Below are 20,049 nucleotides of genomic sequence, written 5' to 3'. Positions count from 1 at the left end.
AATAATTCTATTTAAGCTCCTTAGTTTCAATAAGAACATTACCAATTCTTTTAAATAAGGCTTCAAGAGCAATTCGCATTTCACCATCAATTCCATCTTTTCCAAGGATATCAAGTCCAAATTGATAAAAGTCCTTAAGATATTTTATAAACTATCATATTTATAAATCAAAACAAAAAGAAAAAATATCTTACATCGGTATCTTCAAATTTTATAAAACTATTTAAATTCTCTATAATAATAGGTTTCCATAATTGAATATTTCGCAATTGCGATTCAATGTCTAGAGAACAGTATACTGAAATAATTTCTTTAAAGATCCTAAACTATTTAGATTTAAAACATTAATAAGAATAATTACATAATGAGTCTCTTCGCAATACTATCTTTATCAAAAAATTTGTCCGGGCAATTAAAAAATATTTTAAAAAGATTTATACAACAAATTGATGCACTATTGGTTTCTTGTCGTAATAAATTAGGTAAATTTTTCATAAATCCTATCAATATTAAAAATCGTTTTAAAAGGTGACAAATAAACCATGTTTCCATAAATTTATCCTTAACTGTTTATCACTATTAAATTGTCGTGCAAAATTCCAACTATTTTCTAATATATCCATTATACGCAAAAAGTCCTTTAAAGGAATTTTAGAATATATATTGTCATTTCTAAGAAGTTCACCGAGTAAATCAATTAACAATAATTGAAGGACACATTTTAGTATCAAACTTTTAAATTTTTTCCTTTGAGAGATAAATAATGAATAAGATTCAGTCATATGATCCTCGCCATATGTTTCTGGTGTTTGCAGTTTATTTGAAAGAAGATCGGTTAACGAAACATTACTAAATTTCTGATTTTCCATATACAACTCTATATCAATTAAAAAAAGTACTTTATAAAACAAATATATATACCAGTTTTATTAAAATCAGTTTCAATATTATTTGTATTTTCTACTTTATTAACTGGTACACATTCGAAAAGCTGATATGCTGTAGTAGATTCAAATAATATTTCAAAAGTATTGATAATTAGATGCCAATGGTCATCTTTTAAATCATCTGCTTTTTGTAAAATTAAGTGTTGAAGACAATTTATACTAGCTTTTGCTAGTATATCATTTTCTATATCAAATTAGATCTTAAAATATTAAAAAAACCATAACTTACCTTGAGATATATAAGTAACCAAAAGTTCAAGAATTCCGTCTAACATTTGCTCAAGAACATGAAAATATTTATTTAATAATTCTATCATATTTGAAAGAGCTTGAATAATTATATTAGAAGTCCAAGAAATCAAATGTTCCGGAGTGTTGAGTTTGAATGCTTCATATTGAGATCTAAGAATAGCAAATATGGGAAAGAGTATTTGCCTGCATACTGTATCCCAAAATGTTAGAGTATAATTTGAACCATATAAAATTAATATATCGAATAAGCAATTTAACGCTCTAAATTATTTGTCAATAAAATTGATAAACAAAATTTAATACCTAGATCTAGTTTCTAAGTTTTCACATGTCACAAAAATATCGAAAAAGCTAAACAAAACAGGAAACCAATATTTAATCAAAGAATCATCATCTATGATTTTTTCCTGATTTTTATCTGTTGATGAGGATTCCTGTAAAACTAAAATCCTGTCGTTAATTGATTTAAGAAGTTTCATTGATTGTAAGCTAATTGCTTGGTATTTTTCATTCTTTGAAAACTCAGTAAGACAAACAACAAGATCTGCAAAACTATTTTGAGATACAATAATATCGAGATTTTCTTTATATATTTGTCTGACTATATCAAATGAAAAATTAACAATATTTCCTATATTCCATTAGCAAAATAGAAAAAGTTTGGCTTGTAAAATACCATATTCTTCTCGTACAGCAAACTGAAACACATTGAACATTGTTCTCCAACCAGAACGAATATCACTTGCACGAGCCTGTATCATTTGTTGTAGACATATTAAAACCTAAATTAATTAATCAATTTCTAATGATTATATAATACTACCATTTCTTTAACTTTTTCAATAGGATTATTCATTAATATATATTGAAAAGGTTTTAAAAAATCCTTCTGAAATTTAAAATAAGAAAGTTCTTTCATATCAAAAAATCTCATTGCTAATTGACGTAAAGAATCTAAAGCAAAAAAAACTATAACAATATTCTGAAGACATCCAACCTAGAATATCTTAATTTTGTTTTTTTTCTAAGATGGTAAATACTTTATTAAAATGATCACCCAAAATAATCCATAAATTTGACCATTCCATACGAATTCTACCCATATTATAATATGATATTTCAACCAATTTTTGCAGACTAAACATCCTAGGATTTTCACTAGAACCAGATGACTGTATTTCTTCCCAAGAAACTTCACTTAATGCACGAACAAAATCTATAATAGCATCCCCTGATAAATGCGCACTTTGGGTAAATATTTTATCTACAAGGAGAGTAACTTCTCTTGATCCAACTTCTTCAGCAACTACTTTATTGTATGTAACTTGAGAATTTGATTTTAAACGTAAACTTGAGCGACCTAATTGTGATACTTGATTTTTTTGAGAACCAGTTGGGGAAATTTGTCTGCTATATTCAATAATTATTTTATTATAAAAATCTTACTTACGCCTTCATTTTATTAAATGTAAAATCTGGGACAAAAAGTTCATCAACACCAGAATTTATCAATTGAAATCTTTCTAATTGACTAACGCATGTCAATATGTCCTTCCAAGATTCATTTAAACTATTCCCTTCCGAAAGCGCTATCTCTAAAACAGTCTTAATACAATTTACATTTTTTATTTTCATTTCATTCAAATTTCCAAGATATGTAAATTTTGTCAAAGTAGAAATAAATGCATTCTTTGAAAATTTTAGATCAAATAGACATGAAATCTGTATAGAAAGCTTAAATGCCTCAAGACATAATGATACAATAGTAGAATCATCATGTGATTGCAAAAGATCGGATATACTGGCCAAAATTGGAATCCATGCAATTTCAAACATAGGCCCCACATGTTCAAAATGCGAAGCGCTATAATAAACAGATATTGGTTTAAAAATCCCTTTTTTCTGAACTTTGAGAATGTTTTTAAAAAGCATCTAAATATATATATAATTTTAATCAATATATATAAAAATGTATACCTCAGTCTTATTAGCCATTTCCTCCGAAGTAGTCATATAGGTTTCACGCTGAATATTCCTACCAATTATTGCCAAAACATTGTTAATATTTGCCATTAGACCATGGGATGAATGAGCTAGTCCAGATATAAGAGCTGCATTTTGTTCATCTTTAAGTACAATCTCATTGTTTGATATTTCCTCATATATTTCAGTTAAATAGTTTTCGGAAAGTTGTTCTCCATCATTCAATTTACTAGTATTTTTTATAAAATCACTTAAAGTCATACGTTTTTTAATATGAGGATTATGTAGATCAGTATTTAAAATTATAACAGAATATGCTAAAAAATATGCAGTATCTAAATAGATAAATTATGAAACAAACTTAATCAAGACTTAGTGACAAACCTGCATTCGTAAAGGCTTCTGGATTACAATTAACATAACGTTCTGCAAATTTAAGCATATAGCGATCTATCTTTTGAGCTTCCCCTGGAAGCCTAAAAAACTGAAGAAATCTTCTTAATGCATCTACAAATGACATTTGAGAAAAATCTATATGATCAACAAATGAATGCATTATTGAAATATTTTCAACATTTCTATAAAAATATTCAATCTTCATTTTTAAAATCCAAAATAATTACCCTTCCCCAAGATATTCTCCTAGATTCGTCTTATTTAGGCCCTCAGCTTCATATAAAAAAGCAGCAATATCATTAGGAGATAATGATTTGATGAATTTATGCTGATACAAAGCTTCAATTCCCTAAATTATATTACAAAATAATATTTTATCTATATAAAAAAAGACCTTTTGAGGTTTAAAGTTAAATTTCTTAATACATTCAGAAAGCGTATTTTTCCTATGTTTCAAAGCCTCAAATATCTCAGGATCATCTGAAATATTATTCGTCATATTATTAGAATAATCAATTATATCTGCAGGAATAGATCCAAAAGCAAACGAAGGTCTTCTGGAATCACGTCCATATTCGTTAAGGTTATTTTGGTTTTCATTGAGTCGCAATTCTTTGAATTCAGTAGTAGCAGTTTTAAGTCCTTCTTGAGACCAAGAAACAAGAGATCGTAAAACAGATACTATACATTTGAGTGAATTTAATTTCAAATTATATTCCATTGCAATTAGATTATTTTCTGAATTCCCAGATGTCGGTAATATAGATAATGAAGGAGAAAGAGGTAAAGAAGGTGAAGAAATAGATGACCTATGAGATACCTTTGCTGCATGTTGTTGATACTGGTTTATTTGTAAAGACGATGTTGCTACTTTAGATAAAATATTCATAATCCTATAACAAAATTAGTCCTCATTTCCTTTTTAAAGATATACTTTCTTTTCATATATATTATCCAATGCTGCATGATCGCAATCATAATTCAAATAAACTTCAACAAGAACCTTAGGATCATTAGATATTCTTTGTAAAATCTCAAGTAATATTTGTTTTTGTCGATAGGTTGAATTTCGCATCTCCAATATGGGAAGAAAAATCTCTTTTAGAAATACTTCTATTTCAACCTTTAACAGCATTCTCATAGAACCAATCATCTTCCAGAATATTTCACAGCTAATATTGAATACTTGTTGAACAGGACTAACAAAATTTCTTGTTAATGTAAGGCATAAATGTTCTTTAATAGCCTGAACAAACGTAATAGATGATGAAGATAAATAAATTTTAATATGCTGAGATGTAAATACTTCCATATAATTATCTAAAATGGAGTATATTAAATGTAATGAAAGAAGTTTTGATCTCATAGAATGAGATTTTAGATCATTAGTACTAGAAATCAATTAAAAAAAAAACTCGTTCTAAATGTTATATACTTGTCATATGATAACTGTTTTATAGATAATTTACATAGAACTCGAAAAAGAATAAAAGCATCCCTTATAAATAATTGATTTTCGTCATGTTTTTTAAACTCTGGATCAGAATCACTGGTATTTTTGGGTAATTTAGAATTTTCAAATGATTCCCTAAATGACTTATTAATTTTTCCTAAAAAATATAATAGAAATACAAAATATTTTTTTCAGATGCAGAAATAATTTCAAAATTAGATAACTTTTCATCAAGTATATCCAAATCAAGCGTCTCTGCTGGAAAATCTTGTGTTTCTGAATCAATAGATTGAAAATCAAGTTGAACAGATTTCTTTTTTTTTTCTGAAAAAGAATTTGAAAGAGGAACATCTGAAATATTATTATCCTCATTCTTCGAGGCCTCTATAAATCTTGATTTGATCCTTCCAAAAATCGTATGAATCATTTGCGTTAAAATACCCTGTATTATCATTTGATTTGAAATATTTTTATTAAGTAAAAATATATTATATGTTTGTCGTATCGCTTTTAAAAGAAGATTTTGATGAATAATTGTCCTGGGATCTTCATTCAATACTGCAGAAAGTAATGCTTTTACTGTTTGCAATTGTACACGTTCATCTGTAGTATCTCCTTGAAAACAACCACAAATAATATTAATAACACGTTCCATAATAGACGGACTAGACGCTTCTGCCTCCCGTATACCTTCCGATCCCTTCGATGACGGTAATGCTGTTGATGAAACATCAACAAAGAAAGAATATGACAATAGTTTTGATAAACAATCTAAAGCTGGTATAATACATTGAGAAGCTCGACTTTCACATGCATAATTTAATGACTCCAATATAAGACTCGGTGATGGTGATTCTCCAATCCTTATCACATCCAAAAACTAAATAAATTTCATTTTATACTTAATTTTATTTACCTAATGTTTTAAATATAGAATCCCTAAGAGGCCCATTTTTTTTTCCCTCCTTTGTTGAAAGAATACTCTCCAATGCTTGGACTACAAAAACAATAAACCCAAATTCAAATCCTTCATTAATATTTATATATGAATCAAGAGTATTCGGATATGTCTTCAACATTCCCTTTTTTACATAATTTTCTACAAACTTCTTATCTCCTTCATTAATACATTCCTTAGAATTTTCTGATACATTATTTGATGTTTCCTCCTCTATTTTATGTATTTTTATATCATCATATTCCAAATTTTCTTCCTTATTATTTACTTCTTTTTCCTCATTTTTCTCCGTTTTTTCGCACTTAACCAATTCATTTAAAGAACTACATTCATCTATATCCTCTGATTCACTTAAAACCTCACTATTCTTCACTTCATTATCCTTTCTTGACGAATCTTCAATATCCTCTAATTCCCCCAAAAATAGTCATTTTAAGCCCAAAAAAAACATATACCAACCCTCCCCATCCATATCTCCTCCGCAATTCTCTTTTTCCTCGTTCATTTCTCTTTTTTCTATCAAAAATATACGTTATTTAACTGCCCCTCAAAGCGCTGTCGTTGATAATATATAATCACCACGTCTAACCCTCTTTAACCACCAAAAATTCAAAATACACAAATATAACTCTTCTCTTCTCTAATAACCTCTATTTCACCTTATTTTCCATTTAATAATGATTAAAAAGACAAATCTTACCAAAAAGTTTTATTGAAAATTCATGGACTATATATATCAAAATTTTATTCATAATAAAACACAAATTTAACATGAGAAAACATCTCATTCAATTCTAACAAATCTCTCTATCAAATAGTTATGTATATATTTCAAATATTTTATTTCTTTACCTTTTTGCACTAAAATAACTTCTTTTTAAAGAAATATTATAATTTAAACATTATTCTTGAATCAGGAAGTTAAGAAATACTAATAAACTCTCTTTTTTTCGGATATTTTTTAATATATATTTAAGAAATTTAAGCACGGCTTTCAGCGTCAACCTCAGATTATCAAAATATCTTAAATATTGGTAATGAAATTATAAGAATCACTTGAAATGAGTCTAGTAAGAAAGGCACAGATTGGTTTAATATGCCAGCGTTTTTTAAATTTTAAAAATCCAAGAAATATGTAGAATAAAAGCAAAATAAGGAATTATGTTAATAAAATGAACAGATATTGGGGTATTAAGACGAGAAAATGGGTAGATATGAGGAGTATTTTATATAGAAACTATGGGGGAAAATGTATATATTAAGTGGGAGATTGAATGGGGATTAATGAATAAAATAGCGCTTCCAACACATAGAATAATTGGTATGCCAGCCCTTTCACCGACTATGTCATCAGGAACAATTGGAGAATGGAAGAAGAAGGCGGGAGAATCGATTTCACCGGGAGAAATATTAGTAGAAATTGAGACAGATAAGGCACAGGTAGATTTTGAGTTTCAAGAAGAAGGATATATAGCAAAAATATTGCTTGAATCGGGAACAAAAGATGTAGAAATTGGAGCGGTAGAAGATCGGGAATGGGGGAGATATAATGGCTGATATTGATAGTAGCCTATTGCGATTTTGGTAGAAGAAGAATCAGATATAGAAGCGTTTTCTAATTTTACTGTTAATGATGTAAAAAAAGAAGGAAAGGCGGTTTCTAAAGAAAAGGAAGATTTGAAGGAGGAAAAACAGTCTACGGAAAGTCCTAGGAAAGTAGAAGAGGTAACATTATTAAGAGAAGAAAAACCGAGCGATCGAATATTTGCAAGTCCAATTGCTCGTTTACTAGCAGCAGAAAAGGGAATTCCCTTAGAAAAAATCAAGGGAACGGGACCTAAAGGACGAATAATTAAATTTGATGTTGATAACTTTGAATTTGAACCGGTATCTGCAGTACAACCAGCAGCGATCCAACCAGCAGTAACCCAACAAGGGTTGTATACAGATATTCCCTTAACAAATATTCGCAAAACAATTGCTTCTAGATTAGCGGAATCTACACGAAATACACCTCATTTCTATGTTACTGTTTCAATTGTCATGGATAAAGTTGTTAAGTTGAGAGAAGCTCTTAATAATACAGCGAATGGTCAATATAAAATTTCTATTAATGATATTATTGTTAAAGCATCTGCTGTGGCACTTCAAAAAGTGCCAGAACTAAATAGTGGATGGTTTGGAGATTTTATTCGACAATATCATTCAGTAGACATATCAATTGCAGTTGCAACACCAACTGGTCTTATTACACCTATTGTCAAAGATGTTCAAAATAAGGGTCTTCTCAAAATTAATAATGAAATCAAGGAACTTGGAAATAAAGCAAGAGAAGGAAAACTTAAACCTGAAGAATATCAAGTATTTTGATAATTTGTTTAATTTTTGTTTTTAACCAGATATAGGGAGGAACTTTTACAATTTCAAATATGGGAATGTATGGCATTGAGCAATTTACATCAATTGTATCATTTATATCTTCATTTCTTTATATCTTATCTAACTAAATTTCTAGATAAACCCTCCTCAATCATCCATTTTAGCTGTAGGTTCAATTGAAAATTTTCTTGTAGAAGATCCTACTTCAGAAAAACAATTCAAAACAGAAAAACGCGTGAAAGTAACACTATCATCTGACCATCGTGTCGTAGATGGCGCTGTTGCCGCAAAATGGGCAACAACATTTAAATCTATTTTGGAAAATCCCTTAGATTTACTATTATAAAATATGCCTTTATTTTAAATTAAATTCTATGTAACATTTTGTTTAGATAATACACTATAGATATTTCTGTTTATAATGCATTAAATAAATCCCATAATCCTTTTACATATCCAATAATCTCGTCTCCTCCTAATTTAGATTCCCCATACAATCTATCTACAAAAGTAATAGGCACCTCCCCAATAGAATATCCGTATTTCTTAGCCCTCACAATAATCTCCTATCAAGTATTAAACAATAAAAAACAAAAATTAACCTACCATCTGAAAAACATATCCTTTACTTTTACAATCTGCAATTATCTTCTCTAAAACACTTTTTTTATACAATCGAAAACTACCCGTAACATCACTCACACCATGTTGAAGCAGAATTTTACTCAAAAGATTCGCTCCTAATGAAACTAGCTTTCGTTTAACATCCCATCCATATACACCTCCTCCACCTATATATCGACTTCCTAAAACAATATCCCATGATTTTTCTTTCTGAAAACGAATAAATTCTGGAATATATTTCGGCTAAAATATTCCTCAATTATATTCAAATCTTAATAATTTATATATTTTTACATGATGAGAAAAATCTGCATCCATAATAATAACAAAGTTTCCCCTACAATATTCAAGTCCATAGACATATGCCGTACTACAAATTAAGCTCTAATTATCAATAATTTCCTTATCTAACCCAAGTCCAAGCTTTCCTGGCCGTGTTTTCAGTATCTGCCCAAATATTAACCGTTTTTTTTCAAAAAAAAACGTCCGATCTAACAATACGGTCTTTCCCGTACAATTCAATAAGTTTTTTCCCCATTTCTCCCGTTTTATCCGGAGAATTGTCATCAACAATGATAAGCTCCCAATCCATTTTTCTCCACAAAGTAAACCATAATTTCATAAAAAAATACATAAACTACCCCTCATCTAGTACTTTTCTAATAAAATATGTAATAATAGCAAGGTTTCTCCTCTCATTATACGTTGGAAGAATAATTGAGTATTTATCGGTCGTCATAGAGCTGGTCGTCGTCGTCGTCGTCTCGAGAATTATATAGAGGTTGCCTGAATTTTTAACTGTACGATCAAGACGACCAAAATTTAAGTTTTTTTTTAAAATTCAATAAGTCCTAGAAAAAGAGGAGATTGAGTATAAATCAATAGAGAATTATTGAGAGGAAGTATTATATTTAAGATGTGGTTTTTTTCCGGTTTTTTTTTGATAAAATTTGACCATTTTTTAGGAGAATTGGGAAGACAAGATATTGTAAGGATTCTAAGCTAGTTGAGAGTGCATTAGTATCATCATCATCATTACACGTATCAAAGGACATTATATTTCATCTGTATGTTTTTCCATTCGTTTTTTTATATTCAATTTGGGGGTATATATACAAGTTTAAATATGATGAATATATTAAATCAGAGGAATGGACATTTATTACGCTTGGAACGCTTTTTGCAGTTCAGAGTATTCTTTGGCTTAGTAAACATTGGAATGTTCATATAAAAACATTGTTAACAACGAGATTAGTATGGAAGAAGAGGAAATAAAGGATATAACTGAATTGATTTTAGTGTTATAAAGTGGAGGAGGCGGAATTGATACGTATTACGCCAGTTTCTAATCAAGGATTATCTGAAATATGTGTTTTAAATCGTGAAAAGGTATATTTTTTGAAATATATATATATATATATATAGAGAAAGAGGGAGAGAATGATTGTTTAATATATTATTTAGTTTGAAGATGAGGCATATCCTGAAATATACTTTTTTTTTCAAAAAAAGAAGTTTGTATATTCATATGAGAAAAAAAAGTTTCAAGAGCTTTCGTTCAGAATCGATTGTAATCTTCTTATTAAAGATATACAAGGGATGAGAGGATTAACGACAGATAAATTGATTAATTATGCTAAACATCATTATGGATATAATCGATTTGATATACCAGTTCTTACATTTTTGGGTTTATTTAAGGAACATGCAGTTGCACCATTTTTTGTTTTTCAAGTTTTTTGTGTTGCACTATGGTGTCTTGATGAGTATTGGTATTATTCTTTATTCACATTACTTATGTTGATATTATTTGAATCAACGGTAGTATGGCAGGTATGTTATATTTATTGATATTAAGATAGATTCATATGATTACAGAGACAAAAAACGCTTACAGAATTCCGAACGATGTCAATTAAATCATACCAAATTTATGTATATAGAAAATATTGCTGGACACAAGTTAGTACAGATGAATTATTTCCAGATGATATTGTTTCGATTGCATCTTTTAAAGAAGAACATGATGTACCCTGCGATATGATTTTGCTATCTGGAACATGTATTATTAACGAAGCAATGTTGAGTGGTGAATCTACACCTCTTTTGAAAGAAAATATATCTCTTAGGGATCCCGAGTCTAATTTTGATATGCATGATGTAGATAGAAACTCTTTATTGTTTCGAGGTACTAAAGTTCTTCAAATATCTCCTTCAACAAATCCATCAATTCCTCTTGCACCTGATAACGGTGCTTTAGCAGTAGTTATTAAAACAGGTTTTGAAACTCAACAAGGTGATCTCGTAAGGACTATGATATATTCCACAGAAAGAGTTAGTGCAAATAACTTAGAAAGTCTATTTTTTATTCTATTTCTTCTTGTTTTTGCAATAGCAGCTAGCTGTTACGTTTGGACAAAAGGTAAACTAAATCTTAAAATTATACAGCTATTTAACAAGTAAAAAGGCATAGAAAGCAATAGGAACAGATATAAACTTCTTTTGGATTGTATTTTAATTATAACATCAGTTGTTCCTCCAGAACTTCCTATGGAACTTTCATTAGCTGTTAATTCTTCTCTTGCTACTCTATCAAAATTAGCTATTTTTTGTACAGAACCCTTTAGAATACCGTTTGCTGGAAGAATTGATGTTTGTTGTTTTGACAAAACGGGTACTTTAACTGAAGAAGATCTTATAGTAAAAGGTGTTGCAGGCCTTAGGTACGTTTTATTATTTATAAAATTTAAAACTGGTGCTAAATATATAAGTAAAAATCCTGAAGAACTTCTCGACATTAATTCAGTATCTAAAGAAACTATGCTAGTTCTTGGAACAGCACATTCTTTAATTAAACTTGACGATGGTAAAGTTGTAGGAGATCCTATGGAAAAGGCAACCTTGGATGCATTAAAATGGAAGCTTGAAAAGAATAATATTGTATTATCTTCTCATAAGGAATTTCAAGAAAGTAAAATAGAAATTGTTAGAAGATTTCAATTTTCATTAGTATTAAAACGTCAATCAAGTATAGTAACAATATCTGATCAGACCAAAAAATATAGAAAAACCTTTGTATCAGTAAAAGGTGCACCTGAAGTTCTTGAGAAAATTTCTACAGTTCCAGAAAATTATGAATCTATATATAGATATTTTACCAAAAATGGATGCCGTGTTTTAGCTCTTGGTTATAAATTTCTTAAAGATCAAATTAATAGTTCTGAAATAAATTCTCTTTCAAGAGAGGAAATAGAAAGCAATTTAATATTTTCAGGGTTTCTTGTATTTGGTTGTTCTTTAAAAAGAGATGCAACTAGTACAATCAAAATGTTAAATGAATCTTCTCACAGGGTAAGATTTATAAATATAAATATATAAATATATAAATATGTATGTATGTATGTATATGATTAATTTGTATAAGGTAATTATGATTACTGGAGACAATCCACTTACTGCATGCCATGTTGCTCGTGAAGTTGAAATAATCGAAAGAGATGTTCTAATATTAGATTCATGTAATAATGATTCAGGTAATAATAAAAATAATATAATTTATAAATTTAATTATTTATAGATCTTTGCTGGAAAAACATTGATAATGAAATAATTGCTTCAATTAATGTTAATAATCCTTTAGATAAAACTATATTTCAAAAGTATGATATATGTGTTACAGGATATGCTCTTTCAAAGTGTTACAACTCTAATCATATGAATGATTTATTAAGACATACATGGGTATATGCAAGAGTTTCTCCGGCACAAAAAGTAAGAATATTATAAAATTACAAGAGAAATTATAACAACTTTTTAGGAACGTATTTTAATATCATTAAAAGAAGCAGGCTATATTACTTTAATGTGTGGAGACGGTACAAACGATGTTGGCGCTTTAAAACAAGCACACATTGGTGTTGCACTTCTCAATGGATCAGAAGAAATTTTAAGACGGATAGAAGAACATGCACGTAACGAGAAATTGAAGCAAATTTATGAAAAACAAGTTAAAATACTTGCAAAATTCAATAAGCCACCACTTCCTGTTCCATTTCCTATTGCATATCTTTATCCAGAAGGACCATTTAATCCTCATCGTGAAGCTTCAATTCTTGCTCGTTCTAAAAACATAGAAGCATCAAAAAACAACAATAAACTAGATTCAAATAAGACTTCACAAACTAAACTACAGGTTTCAAAAGGTTCAAAAAAAGATGAAAAATTTGCAGAAACATTATTATCTAAGTTTGCAAGTTTCGAGGATGATACAGAGCCTCCTATGCTTAAACTAGGAGACGCTTCATGTGCAGCACCATTTACATCTAAACTTTCTAATGTTGTTGCAAGTATGTTACATATGTATTTATTTTTAAGTTAATAATGAATGAATTAGTTGCCAATATCATTCGACAAGGACGATGTACACTTGTAGCTACAATTCAAATGTACAAAATTTTGGCATTAAATTGTCTGATTTCTGCGTATAGTTTATCCGTATTATATTTAGATGGTATTAAATTCGGAGATGGGCAAATAACAGTGTCAGGAATGCTAATGTCAGCATGTTTTCTATATATTTCAAAAGCTAAAGTATATCTTTATTGTAATTATAATATTTTTCTTTCTAAATTTTTTAGCCTCTTCAAACTCTTTCAAGAGAACGTCCTCAATCAAATATTTTCAATGTTTATATCATAGGCTCTATCCTTGGACAGTTTTTAATTCATATTTTAACTCTTATATATATAAAATATTATGTATCATTTTTCGAAACGTATTTTATAACTAACTCTTAAATTTATCATTAAGCTAATTGATCTCAGACCTATTAAAAATGTCGATCTGGAATCTGAATTTTCCCCTAGTTTACTTAATAGTGCAATTTATCTTCTTCAATTTATGCAACAAATATCGACATTTACTATTAATTATCAAGGACAGCCTTTTAGACAATCTATTCAAGAAAATAAAATCATGTTTTATGGAATGTTAGGTGTTACCGGACTTGCTTTTAGTTGTTCTACAGAATTTATACCAGAAATCAATGAAAAATTAAAACTTGTTAAATTCGAAACTTCATTTAAAATAACCTTAACAATCATTATGATCTTAGATTATATAGGATGTTATATAGTCGAATATATATTTAAAAAGCTTTTCTTTGACAATCGGCCAAAAGACATTGTTAAAAGAATATCAGATCATAATGTTAAAAAAAATACTCAAAATATCAAAAAATAATTTCAACAAAAACAATACTCAATAAGAAATATATGTATTTTTCAATATTATTGATATTATTTCTAAACTCTTGAAAATATCTACAATTCAACATACTATTATTATATATAATTAATCAATTGACTTATTCTATTTTTATTAATGGATATATTCATGATTCTACAAAAAGGCTAAATTAACTGGTCAATCTATATAATATTCGATTCACTAATTAAATAAATTACAGCTCTTAAGGAAATACAATACACTATTATCACAAAAAGATCGGTTGATAGCTACCTTCTTTCCAAGACCACTCAGACCTCAAGGTTTCCTCGTATTCACATACCCAAGCCGGACGGTGTTCTGCTGGATGATGCTCCCCTCGAACGGTACCGCCACTTTTCACAACCATTACCAATATAACCTTCGTTGTATCAGTAAATGGTGTACTCAGGATTCGAACACGAAACCTTAAAGGATATTCTTCTGATGAATCTCGGCCATCTAGAAGGATGCACTACCTTCCGAATTAGCGCCATTACAGCGCAAATGTCGAGTTGAATTATTCATATTATAAATCATAAAAATCAATTATACTAAATTGATAAACTAATAATAAAATATTAAAAATTTATATAATATGAATCAGGATGATTTCAGAAAACTATTGGCAACACCTCAACAGCCAAGGCAGACAACATCTCGACCTTCTTTTTTTCGGCCAATATCTAAAGATTATAGACAAACATTTATAGGTTGGAATTTAAATGTATAAAAGTCAGAGAAAAAGTATTAATTAGTGAATTCTCATAGAAAAAACAACAAAGAAGTCATCAGATAAATCAACACATGGAAATCATTGGACAGGAAAAAAAGCAGTGAAGAATGAAGGGTCAAATAGTAAAGCATCATCATTATTACCAGAAGGATATAGAAATCGGGCAAAGGAGCTGCAAAGAGAGGACACAGAGGATAGAAGAACATATTCTATGCAAGAAAACATGTTATCGAATCTTAAAGAAGCAGTAAAAAAGGGAGAAATATCACATCAAGATTATTTATCACAAACGCAACGATTGGGAGGGGATTTTGAAAATTCATGCTTAGTAAGAGGGTTAGATCGAGTGTTACTTGAGAGGGTTAGACGTGGGGAGGAAATTGGGATATCAGAGCCGACGACTATACAGACAGATTTAACAAAGACAGATGAAACTAAGGACGAGGCGTTAGATCTCGATAAAATATATATAGAAGGTCTTTCAAAGAAAAAAGACAGTGAAGAAAATATTCCAAAAAGAAAAAATAGAGATGAACTTCTTTCTATTTTAAAAAAACAAAAAACCCAAGATCCAGTAAAGGAACAATCAAAATTCAAGCCAATAGGTGTTCGTGAAAAAGATCATAAAAAGAAAAAGTCATTGAAGAAAAAGGAAGATCTTTCTAGTGAAAAAAAACTATCAAATCAGGATCAAGATCAGGATCAGGATCAAAAAAATGAAAAAACGACAATATTGGAAAAAACAACACCAATAGAAAATTCCCCTCAAAAAATACAAGAAACATTAAATGATGAAAGTAATGATATTTTCGACGACGTAGGCGTATATGATCCATTTGAATCTATGAATTTTCAGACAGATCAAGAGCAATCTAATCAAAATCCGGTTCAATATAATACAAATAATACACATATACCAAAAAGGAATTATTTTCATACATCAACATCATTAGAAGATGATGATATTGTACAAGCGGGATCATTAACAAGGGAATCTGTATTAAAAAATGACGCACAACTTGTTACTGCATTAAAAAAAGCTGCTACACTAGAACATTTAGATAACCATGAGGAAAATTCACTTATAAAGAAAAAATCAATAAATGTGGGTTTCGGTCTTTGGTTAGATGATACATGTAATGATATAGATATTAATGATGATCCATTTGACGATGATGACAATTTTCCCGCCAAATCAAAACGAAAATCAAAATTAACTGATATAAAACGATCAAAAGGGAATAAAGCTACATAATTCTACATAAAACTTTAAAAAAAAAAACATTAATTAAATCATATTATCTACTTATTTCATCATATATCAATCTTAACCCTAACCCTAACCTGACCCTCATACTTTAACCTAACCCTCGTAGTTTAACCTAACCCTCCTTTAATACCTTGCCCTAACCCTTCAGGTATAACCCTACCTCTACATTATTCCCCCCCTTTTCAAACGCTGATTTAATAAACGTCATCAATCAACGATATAAAAAGAAAACGCAATTATCGCATAATTAAAGAGATTTTTAGGCATTAAACATAGTTTTAATAGAAAGAACGCATCATGGAAGGTATTAGTCGTTTTTTTTGCGGTTGAAAAGGATAAATATTGACTTTTTTAGAAACAATGCATGTAAATTGTAAACTATCTTCTATAACAGAGATAAATGCAGTCAATTCCCAGACAGAAGATCTGGCAGGATTTGAGGGACATCAGGATCCTTATAAGGCAAGTTTAAGCGGTTTTTTTTGGGCTTTTTTCCGGGTTTAATTGGTGGATTTAGGCAAATGCATCGTCATCAGGAAGCCATATTATTCGGCGGAAATTGACAGGTATTAGCACAGAAATAAGGTAACAATGCTTCCTAAGCATTGTTACCTAGCGTATATGTGCAAAGAACCTAATACTATATTGTTTATTAGGGTATGTTGGGTTTGCTAATCTTCCGAACCAATGGTATCGAAAATCGATTAAAAAAGGGTTTATTTTGAATCTTATGGTTGTTGGAGAGTCAGGGCTTGGAAAGTCGACACTTGTGAATACATTATTTAATTGTTCATTATATCCACCAAGGAGTGCTAAAGCGTTGACAAAAGATTCGGAAAAAACAATTGAAATTAAAAGTGTTACATCAGAAATTGAAGAGAATGGGGTTAAATTAAAATTGACGGTTGTGGATACACCAGGATTTGGTGATTTTGTAAACAATAATGATAGGTATTTTGGAAAGAAGAAAAAAAAGGATAAAAACGGTATATTTAGTGCTTATATTTAATTAGTTGGCAACCAATTTTGGAAAATATCGAACAACGTTTTGATGCGTATCTTGAAGCTGAAAATAGAGTAAGCAGAGCAAATATTATAGACAATCGTATACATGCTTGTATATTTTTTATTGATCCTACGGGGCATTCTCTTAAACCCTTAGAGATTGAATTTATGAAGCGTCTTCATCAACGTGTGAACTTGATTCCTGTCATTGCTAAAAGTGATACATTAACTGAACAAGAAGTATTAAGTTTTAAAAAAAGAGTAATATATTTAATGCTTTTATTTTATTTTATTACTTAAGAGTATAGATATTGAGCGATATTGCTTTTCATGAAATTGAAATCTTCAGACCTCCTAATTATGAATACGATGATGAAGAAACACTTAACGAAAATAATGAAATTGCTTCAAAAATACCTTTTGCCATTGTAGGAAGTAATTATGAAGTAACAACTTCTTCTGGTCATACAGTAAGAGGTAGAAAATACCCATGGGGAGTGATTGAAGTAGAAAATGAGAATCATTGCGATTTTATTAAATTACGTCAGATGCTTATTCGGTAAGATAATATCTTATTTACTGTTTTTTCTTCTAATAATTAGAACACATATGGAGGATTTGAAAGAATATACCAATGATGTGCTATATGAAAATTATAGAACAGATAAATTGTTACAAATGGGTGTTGCACAGGATTCTAGTGTATTTAAAGAAGTAAGGTGAGTTTTTACTTATTTTCTACACATATACTTATTCCTGTAGTCCTTCTATTAGACAAGAAGAAGAAAGACAACTTCATGAAGCTAAATTATTAAAAATGGAAGCAGAAATGAAACTCGTTTTTCAACAAAAAGTTCAGGAAAAAGAAAACAAATTAAAACAGTCTGAAGAAGAATTATATGCCCGACATCGGGAAATGCGTGATGCTTTACAACAACAACGTGCAGAACTTGAAGAGAAAAAGTCTCGGTTAGAATCAGGCCGTTTTACAGAGGAAAAAGGAAAAAGAAAAGGGTTTGGCTTAGTAAGATAAATGAAATAGAAAATTATATGATAAAACATATATCCTATTTGAGTTTATATACTAGGACTTTTCATTATTACTCAATTTATACGACTAAAACATATCCTGCAATTATTTAAAATTAAATATCTAACATTACAATTTTACTACAATTCAACTGATTTCATATGATTTTATTACTAACTATTTTGTAAAAATAAAATATTTCATTGTTTTTAAAAATTATAAGTGATAAATATATCAATTATAAAAATTTATTTAACTTAATTTAAATAAAACATGAAAATAATATACTAATTTCTATTCAATTGGCTTTTTATTATTATTCTTATGTACCTTAGTAAATACCTATTTTTTAATATCAAACATGTAAGATTTAATTTAAATATTACATATTCAAATTATTTAAAAAAATATCAATCTCAAAACATAACCTATTGTTGTTTATTATGAGATTCCTTATTATTCAATGGTTCAGATGGAGCATTTATAAAAGATCGTGCTGCATAATCTTTAATAAATTTTTTTATAGAAAACCATGAATTGCGCACTGATCTTGGAACTCGACTATCTGCCACCAAATGATCAATATAAATAGATATATGAACAAACGTCTGTCTTGTATACGTTGATGTAAAATAACGATAACGTATAAAGAAAGCATAAAATAAAAGAACTGTAAATGAATTTTGAAACCTATATTTATACACATATATAAATCCTCACAAATTTATTTATTACTTACGTAAATGCTCCAATTAAAACACGAGCTCCTATCAATATCACTTCTACCTTAGATACAAGCTTCATTGCTGAATCATAATGTTGTTTGATAAGAAATTGAATATATCTACATACACTAGCTTCTATACAATTTTCTTCCGGTTTAAGCGCATTAGGATTTAACGTTGGTAATACATTCGACCGCAAATATGTAAGAAAATGAAATAATGAAAATATCATATATGGCGTTAAACTTAATGCTACCGGCCTCGATAAAAACCATACTATTGCTAACACTTCAAAACATTATCATTCCATATAAACACTTTCCATTGACCTCTTACAAAGATATTGAACATTCTCATCTAGCCAAATACGCAATAAAACCCCAAATTCTATCTTGCTCCTCTAATTACACTCATATTAAATTTATTAACCAATAACCCCCCAAATAACCTACTGTATATGTTTTCATATACGTCTTGTAAACAACAATACTATATGTCAAAATTGCTCCCAGGAAAGCACAACGATATGAAAAAACATGGTGAATTGATGAAAATGTCATGTAAGAAATAAGATACCGTAGAGAAAAAAGAAGAAGAACACTATGACCGATAAACCATAAGAATTGCGGGTGCTTTAAACATTAAAACCCTGTATAAATCTTCTTTTTTTAATATTATGTACCTTGACTAAAACCTTAATACGACGAGATAAAGGCAATTGAACATAAGTATGAGAAGGCATTATTAATAATAAGTAAGATCTTAATATTTAATCTATAAATTGTTAGAAAATATTAATAAATTAGAGGATTTTCTTACATAAAGTTAAGAATATTTTTTGCAGAGGTTAGAGAGAGGAGAACGTCAATAAAAAAGAAAAAAATATATATAAGGAAAAAGAGGTAAAAAAATTTATTTAATGATAAGATTAAGTTTAGAATAGGGAGAAATATAGGAAAAAGTTTTTTTTTTGTTTTTTTTTGGAGAAAAATGAGTGAAAAATGAGGGAAATAAAGAATAAAGAAT

The 20,049-nt window shown here is 29.0% G+C and overlaps 8 protein-coding genes across 8 annotated transcripts; 4 read left to right on the top strand and 4 right to left on the bottom strand.

Annotated features, from left to right (window-relative positions):
• Positions 1-7: 7 nt before the first annotated feature.
• Positions 8-6,494, bottom strand: T552_04146 (hypothetical protein; the record flags this gene model as incomplete). The annotated part of the gene is made up of 21 exons (XM_018372197.1): positions 8-151; positions 195-321; positions 362-500; positions 542-877; positions 922-1,131; positions 1,177-1,460; positions 1,503-1,830; positions 1,876-1,981; positions 2,023-2,196; positions 2,240-2,609; positions 2,650-3,131; positions 3,177-3,517; positions 3,567-3,760; positions 3,806-3,927; positions 3,973-4,471; positions 4,513-4,538; positions 4,582-4,969; positions 5,014-5,166; positions 5,211-5,886; positions 5,948-6,397; positions 6,449-6,494. The coding sequence occupies 21 exons, from the start codon at positions 6,492-6,494 to the stop codon at positions 8-10; spliced, it is 5,595 nt and encodes a 1,864-aa protein (XP_018225635.1).
• A 584-nt stretch (positions 6,495-7,078) lies between these two features.
• On the top strand, positions 7,079-8,760 carry T552_02191 (pyruvate dehydrogenase complex dihydrolipoamide acetyltransferase). Its single transcript, XM_018370746.1, has 6 exons — positions 7,079-7,124; positions 7,170-7,240; positions 7,287-7,510; positions 7,559-8,350; positions 8,395-8,454; positions 8,505-8,760. The coding sequence occupies exons 2-6, from the start codon at positions 7,204-7,206 to the stop codon at positions 8,712-8,714; spliced, it is 1,323 nt and encodes a 440-aa protein (XP_018225634.1). The 5' UTR covers positions 7,079-7,124; positions 7,170-7,203; the 3' UTR covers positions 8,715-8,760.
• Positions 8,730-9,774, bottom strand: T552_02190 (hypothetical protein). Its single transcript, XM_018370745.1, has 6 exons — positions 9,634-9,774; positions 9,489-9,588; positions 9,405-9,439; positions 9,287-9,362; positions 8,975-9,235; positions 8,730-8,934 (listed from the first exon to the last, which is right to left on the bottom strand). Exons 1-6 carry the CDS (start codon positions 9,729-9,731, stop codon positions 8,785-8,787), a joined length of 720 nt encoding a protein of 239 aa, XP_018225633.1. The 5' UTR covers positions 9,732-9,774; the 3' UTR covers positions 8,730-8,784.
• A 90-nt stretch (positions 9,775-9,864) lies between these two features.
• T552_02189 (hypothetical protein) lies at positions 9,865-14,279 on the top strand. The gene is made up of 13 exons (XM_018370744.1): positions 9,865-9,910; positions 9,958-10,246; positions 10,292-10,381; positions 10,457-10,825; positions 10,871-11,414; positions 11,460-11,715; positions 11,764-12,343; positions 12,417-12,525; positions 12,570-12,763; positions 12,810-13,338; positions 13,386-13,582; positions 13,630-13,766; positions 13,816-14,279. Coding segments are annotated over exons 1-13 (3,714 nt in total). The 5' UTR covers positions 9,865-9,908; the 3' UTR covers positions 14,234-14,279.
• Positions 14,280-14,486: 207 nt separating this feature from the next.
• Positions 14,487-14,785, bottom strand: T552_02188 (hypothetical protein; the record flags this gene model as incomplete). Its single annotated transcript, XM_018370743.1, has 2 exons — positions 14,487-14,701; positions 14,737-14,785. 2 exons carry the CDS (start codon positions 14,783-14,785, stop codon positions 14,487-14,489), a joined length of 264 nt encoding a protein of 87 aa, XP_018225631.1.
• Positions 14,786-14,855: 70 nt separating this feature from the next.
• T552_02187 (hypothetical protein) lies at positions 14,856-16,248 on the top strand (the record flags this gene model as incomplete). Its single annotated transcript, XM_018370742.1, has 2 exons — positions 14,856-14,970; positions 15,029-16,248. 2 exons carry the CDS (start codon positions 14,856-14,858, stop codon positions 16,246-16,248), a joined length of 1,335 nt encoding a protein of 444 aa, XP_018225630.1.
• A 278-nt stretch (positions 16,249-16,526) lies between these two features.
• T552_02186 (hypothetical protein) lies at positions 16,527-18,346 on the top strand. Its single transcript, XM_018370741.1, has 8 exons — positions 16,527-16,567; positions 16,619-16,725; positions 16,781-16,829; positions 16,920-17,214; positions 17,277-17,529; positions 17,577-17,827; positions 17,871-17,987; positions 18,031-18,346. The coding sequence occupies exons 1-8, from the start codon at positions 16,561-16,563 to the stop codon at positions 18,299-18,301; spliced, it is 1,350 nt and encodes a 449-aa protein (XP_018225629.1). The 5' UTR covers positions 16,527-16,560; the 3' UTR covers positions 18,302-18,346.
• Positions 18,347-18,681: 335 nt separating this feature from the next.
• On the bottom strand, positions 18,682-19,856 carry T552_02185 (hypothetical protein). The gene is made up of 6 exons (XM_018370740.1): positions 19,843-19,856; positions 19,706-19,797; positions 19,476-19,655; positions 19,360-19,423; positions 19,038-19,311; positions 18,682-18,988 (listed from the first exon to the last, which is right to left on the bottom strand). The coding sequence occupies exons 2-6, from the start codon at positions 19,763-19,765 to the stop codon at positions 18,727-18,729; spliced, it is 840 nt and encodes a 279-aa protein (XP_018225628.1). The 5' UTR covers positions 19,766-19,797; positions 19,843-19,856; the 3' UTR covers positions 18,682-18,726.
• Between the last annotated feature and the right edge of the window lie 193 nt (positions 19,857-20,049).

This window comes from Pneumocystis carinii, assembly GCF_001477545.1.
Source record: "Pneumocystis carinii B80 chromosome Unknown supercont1.9, whole genome shotgun sequence".
NCBI classification, from domain to species: Eukaryota; Fungi; Ascomycota; class Pneumocystomycetes; order Pneumocystales; family Pneumocystaceae; genus Pneumocystis; species Pneumocystis carinii.
Note: the sequence above shows the minus strand (reverse complement) of the source record. Positions and strands in the feature narration are given on the sequence as shown.

Bases quoted from the DNA above. Each gene is read 5' to 3' on its own strand.
- T552_02185 (XM_018370740.1), bottom strand. From the start codon at position 19,765: ATGCCTTCTCATACTTATGTTCAATTGCCTTTATCTCGTCGTATTAAG. The intron at 19,424-19,475 runs GTAGGTTATTTG...GAGTGTAATTAG, and splicing joins CGTATATGAAAACATATACA to AGGAGCAAGATAGAATTTGG. The intron at 18,989-19,037 runs GTAAGTAATAAA...GTATAAATATAG, and splicing joins GTTTTAATTGGAGCATTTAC to GTTTCAAAATTCATTTACAG.
- T552_02190 (XM_018370745.1), bottom strand. From the start codon at position 9,731: ATGACGACCGATAAATACTCAATTATTCTTCCAACGTATAATGAGAGG. The intron at 9,589-9,633 runs GTAGTTTATGTA...TACTTTGTGGAG, and splicing joins AGAAAAGTACTAGATGAGGG to AAAAATGGATTGGGAGCTTA. The intron at 9,363-9,404 runs GTTAGATAAGGA...CTTAATTTGTAG, and splicing joins CCAGGAAAGCTTGGACTTGG to TACGGCATATGTCTATGGAC.
- T552_02186 (XM_018370741.1), top strand. The intron at 17,215-17,276 runs GTATTTTGGAAA...ATATTTAATTAG, and splicing joins TTTGTAAACAATAATGATAG to TTGGCAACCAATTTTGGAAA. The intron at 17,988-18,030 runs GTGAGTTTTTAC...TTATTCCTGTAG, and splicing joins AGTGTATTTAAAGAAGTAAG to TCCTTCTATTAGACAAGAAG.
- T552_02189 (XM_018370744.1), top strand. The intron at 13,339-13,385 runs GTATGTTACATA...TGAATGAATTAG, and splicing joins ACTTTCTAATGTTGTTGCAA to TTGCCAATATCATTCGACAA. The intron at 13,767-13,815 runs GTATTTTATAAC...AATTGATCTCAG, and splicing joins TATGTATCATTTTTCGAAAC to ACCTATTAAAAATGTCGATC.
- T552_02191 (XM_018370746.1), top strand. From the start codon at position 7,204: ATGAGGAGTATTTTATATAGAAACTATGGGGGAAAAT. The intron at 7,511-7,558 runs GTAGAAGATCGG...TATTGATAGTAG, and splicing joins AAGATGTAGAAATTGGAGCG to CCTATTGCGATTTTGGTAGA. The intron at 8,351-8,394 runs GTATTTTGATAA...AACCAGATATAG, and splicing joins TTAAACCTGAAGAATATCAA to GGAGGAACTTTTACAATTTC.